The 4,631-nt window shown below is 59.6% G+C and overlaps 1 protein-coding gene across 1 annotated transcript in view; it reads right to left on the bottom strand.

The window, feature by feature from the left end:
• The window catches only part of KCNK17 (potassium two pore domain channel subfamily K member 17), a 12,131-nt gene extending 9,301 nt beyond the window's left edge, over positions 1-2,830 (bottom strand). The window contains exon 1 of the mRNA XM_007458174.1: positions 2,551-2,830. Within this exon, the coding sequence (XP_007458236.1) occupies positions 2,551-2,823 (273 nt within the window). The 5' untranslated portion in view covers positions 2,824-2,830. The remainder of the gene's footprint in view (positions 1-2,550) is intronic.
• Between the last annotated feature and the right edge of the window lie 1,801 nt (positions 2,831-4,631).

Below are 4,631 nucleotides of genomic sequence, written 5' to 3' on the forward strand. Positions count from 1 at the left end.
TCAGCAGGACAGAGCCAAAAACTTAACTAACTTTGATACAGTGCAATCCATGCAGCTTTAGGCACACAGGCAGTGCAGCTGCATGATCCCGGGTAAGATATCCAACTTCTCTGCTCCTCAGTCCCCTTCTCTGTAAAATGGGAGTACTAATTGCACCCACTTCATCAAGTCGTTGAGGGTTAAATGAGGTATTAGGTGTAAAGACTTAGAACAGTCTGGAACATGGAACATGGGAAAAGTTAGCAGTTGCTGTCATCGTCATTACTACAAATATAATGCTGTTGGAATACAGGTAGGGGAAGTGTGCATTCTGATGGCGGTAGGGGCAGAAGGCTTCATGGAGGGGGTGATGTTTTAGTTGGGCCTTCCTTGAGGGTCGGATAGGACTGTTCCTGGTGGAAGGACGTTTAGGTAAATGGGGCCGCAGGAGCAAAGGCTGGGAGGGAGGACTGGGTCTGGGATGTAGAATAGGGAGACTGAAAGGTAGTTGGCAGCCAGGCCATGCTTGGCTCTGCCATGCCAGGGATGGAGTGGCAGGCATCTCCCAAGGTCACCGAGCAAAGGGGAGGCAAGCTCAGGTATGTGTGCTCTGTGGCAACTGGCAGCATAGAAGATGCTGGCAGATGGGAAGCGGAGACAGTCCTGCAGGGGTGAGTGATGGAGAGAGCCTGGGCTGCATCCTGGCACAGAGTGGTCCAGGAGGCACAGAGAGAAGATATTCAGAAGCCCAGGGCTCTGGCCTTATTTGGTGTGGGTAGTGAAAGAAGCATCTAAGAACTCTGTGAAGGTGTGTGGAGGTGAGGCCAAGGACAGAGATTTAGAACAGGTGGAGGAACAGGGCTGGGCAGAGGAGACCTGCTTGCTCTTGACCCTGTGGGAATTTGAGGGCCGAGGGAAGTTGCACTTGCACATCTGCACTCAGGGGGTAGATCTGGGTTGGAGATACCACATCCCTATTCTTGGGGATGGTTGAATCCACAGAGGGTTGAGGAAGGAGGTGAAGTGGGGGTGGAGCAGGAGGGCGTGGAGAGGAAGAGATGAGAGCCCCCCCCCCCCAGGGATCCTTGGGAAACACCCACATACACAGATCTGTACTGAGGCAGTACCCATGGTTGACAACCCCAGTGCCCTGGCTATGAACCTGTGCATTTGTATTTAACCTCTCTGAGTCTCAGTTTCTCCATCTCTAAAATGGGGCTGATAATAATGGCACCTACCTGTGAGGTAGGTGGGGATGAACCGAGTTAATACAGTAGGAACAGTGCCTGACACACAGTAAGTGCCACACAGAAGCATTTACTATCATTCCCGTTGCCATCATTGTCACGTTCCTTGGGCCCAGGCTGCTGGTAACTGAAGTTCACCACCTTTTCAAGCGGCGTGTCACACAGCCCCCAGGACTAGGCAGTCGGGCTGTATTTGTAAAAGTTGAGATGTAGGGGGTGGAGGTGTCACATCAGATTCTTAACAGAGATAGTCCTTTCCCTGTCCAGCTCCAGGCCTGGCCACAGCGGCCCAGTCCCAGGGCTCAGGACTCTACCTCCAATCCAGTGCCCCGGTCCCTTCCCACCCGACACACTTCCCTGCTACCTTCTGGGGACTAGCTTTGGGCTGGTGACTCTGGCACACAGGCCTTGCCCTCCTCGCCAGAGGAGGCACCGGGACCGCAGGGTGGGGATGTCGGGCTAGGGGCGCAGCTGTCTGCACCCGCTGACCAAGCCACGGTCCTGGACATTGATGCTTCCGCCAAATCCAAGCAGCGCCGGGTCCCTCGTCGCCTGCCCAGAGTTGAAGGAGACCTCGGTCCATCTGTGAGGCCCTGCCCGGAAGAACCCTCGCCGGCCTGCCCTCCTCCCCAGGCCCCGATGGGTCTCCCCCACCCCCTCAGCAGTCTCTGTCCTCTGTGACCTCTGCATCCTCCCACCAGCCGCCCCCTTCAGCCCCTCCGGGCCTCCGCCCAGCGCTCTCTGCCGTCCTCGCCCCCAATTCTCAAATTTGCACCTGGGTCTCCGGTGGAAGGGGCCAAGGGTGCCCTTTCGCCCTTGGCCCGCGGTCCGACATCGACAGAGCGCCGCGCGGTCCCAGGTCGACCCCTCCTGCCACCTCCCAAGCCGGCCAGCGCTCTCTGTCCCTACGCCGCCCGTACCCGGTCGGCCCCGCCAGCCAGCTCTGGACCCCGTTAGCGCGCCCCTTGTCGTCCTCGTCCCCAGATTCGGGTGTGTGCACCACACAACTCTCTGGACAGGGAGGGTCACGCCCTCTCGCCCCGAACTGGGGACTCACGGCGCCGCGCTGCGCATTGCTCTCGCCGGAGCTGGGCTCTTTCCACCGGGGTCCAGCCCAGTTCTGGGGTCCCTACTCGGCAACGCGCGCCTCCGTTCGTCCCCGCGTCTGTGCCCTCCACTTTCTTTTGGAGAAGTGCTCCTGGCTTTGCCCTGACTGGAGCCGGTGCGTGCCCTCTCGCCGCATGCCTGTGCACCCCGCGCTCCGCTGCGCCAGCCACCCCCCTACGCCCCACCACGCGCCCGGGCCGCCCCGCTCGCCCCTGACCCGGATCAGCGAGTCCAGCGCCGGGCCATCCAGACAGGTGAAGTTCCGCAGCAGCGCCCACTTGTCGCGCTGGAATCTCTCGCTGGAATCGTGCGCCGCGGGGCTCTCCAGCAGCCAGAACACGCCGGTGCCCAGCGCCAGGTAAGTCAGGTAGGCAAGCAGCAGGAGCCATGTGCTCGGCATCGCGCAGCCCCAGACCCTGCCCTCGGGGGCCTCCCGTGCTCTCCGCCTGCACTCAGCGGGAGAGGCAGGGAGGCCGGAGCCGGGAGCCATGGACCAGGACTGAAGCGGAAAGGAAGGGCTAGGAAGGAACTGGGCTGGTCCCTTCCCTAGCCAACGCCTGCCTGTGCCCAGTTTTCTCAGCAGAGGAGGCGTGCTGGGGAATGGGACAGCCCTGCCCCACCCCCACCGGGATCCAATCCCAGGGACAAAAATAGGCCCAGCTGTGGGCACCTGGCCCCGCCTCGAATGTGTGTGGAGTGCCCACCTCCAGGCAGGCTCAGCTCTGGGAGGAGGGGAGGGCTGCTGGGTGACCGCAGGCGCTGGGAGAGAAGGGCCCCAGAGCCTCCCAGCGTCCTGTCGCGAACAGTGGGAGGGACTCTTGCAGACCGCACGCAGGGTGGAGAGAAAGTGCAAGCGAAGTTTATTGTCCTGGGGCACTGGGACTATTGCCACGGACTTGCTGCCTGTCGGGTCCTCTCTGGGTCTCTCCCATCACCATCCTTTCCTTTATGTGCCCGAAGATGAGGGGCTCCAGCCAATCACCACTTGCCCATGAACTTGGGAGGCAAGAGGGGCCTTGACCAGTGGGCTTGTCCATTCCCTGCTTCTGAAGAGGCCCCCTCACTCCCTCCTCCACCCAGGATGGAGGAAGGGTCCAGGGTATGTAAAGAGTCCTGGGGGTCCTCAGTTTCTCAGGCCTCTCCTCTGTCTTAGGAAGTCCTGGGTGTAACCTGGGTCTCTTGCTGCTGTAGATCCTTCCCTAGGTGTCCCATCGGAGCCTCCTCTGCTTCACAGCCTTGCCTCAGTCCTGTCCAGAGGTTCCCCAGCCACTTATGGGTCTGTCTTGCTGAGAGAGGTTTGCAGTCCTTGGTGAGGTTGGGCCTTGAGATGGACTGGTGTAAATCTCTCCTTTCCTTCTGGCCAGAGATGTCACAGTCTGGCAGGAGAGAAGCTAGGCTGCACAGGGTATTCCCAAGGGATGCTGGGTCTCCATGCAGGTCATTTCCTGGAAATCTCCTGGGATCAGCTGGCTGGTGTTTTCCCAAGGAGTGTTTGGAAAGGCTCTTAAGAGCCCAGAAGGGGTGATGAGGTCAAGCGGTGCCCTGAGGGGTTCAATGGAGGCCTTGCCCAGGAAAGTGGGCGGGACACCCAAGCGTGCCCAAGCCTTGTTCACGGACAACTCTAGACCTGTAGGCAAGGGGAACTGGCAGGCTTAGAGGCAGCTTGCCCCCTCCGGCTGGCAGCTTCCTGAGGGCAGACGTCCTATTTGCATGAAGATGGCTCCAAAGTCCCTGCCTGGCCCTCTCCCATCCTCGACCCTCCCTGCCAGCTGGTCCCATGGGCGCTCGTCATACCCAGGTCTGCCCCTCATCATGGGGTTTTGGCCACTGCGTCAGGGTTGCCTCTCTGCTTGTCTAGTCCTTCCATTTGGAGGGCAGAAACATTCACTGTTGTTGCCCCAGAGCCTGGCCCAGTGCCTGACACACCGTGGGGGCCTGACAGCACACCGTGCACGTATCAAATGAGGCACAAATAAAGTCGCCCTGTGTTTGCTGTCCTGAACGAGGTCTCCTGGGAGGAGGATGCAGGGAGGGCGATGGAGATTTGGCCACAATAATCCATGTCTAGATTCAACTTTCTCGGGTCACTTTTGAGGGAGGGGCTCTGGGACAACTGCACACATCTTGCGCCACACACATCTGTCTCCCATCCTGTCTCTACCTCTCCTTTCTGTTACTTTCTTGGACGCTCCTGTCTCCTTTCTCTGTCCGGAGAGCCCCCGAGACCAGCTCTGGCTGGGAAGTGAGTGGGTTGGCAGAGGAGGAGGTGTGGCAGGAAATCCAGGGGGCATATGGGGT

This window comes from Lipotes vexillifer, unplaced genomic scaffold (genome assembly GCF_000442215.2).
Source record: "Lipotes vexillifer unplaced genomic scaffold, Lipotes_vexillifer_v1.1 scaffold4, whole genome shotgun sequence".
Lineage (NCBI taxonomy): Eukaryota > Metazoa > Chordata > Mammalia > Artiodactyla > Lipotidae > Lipotes > Lipotes vexillifer.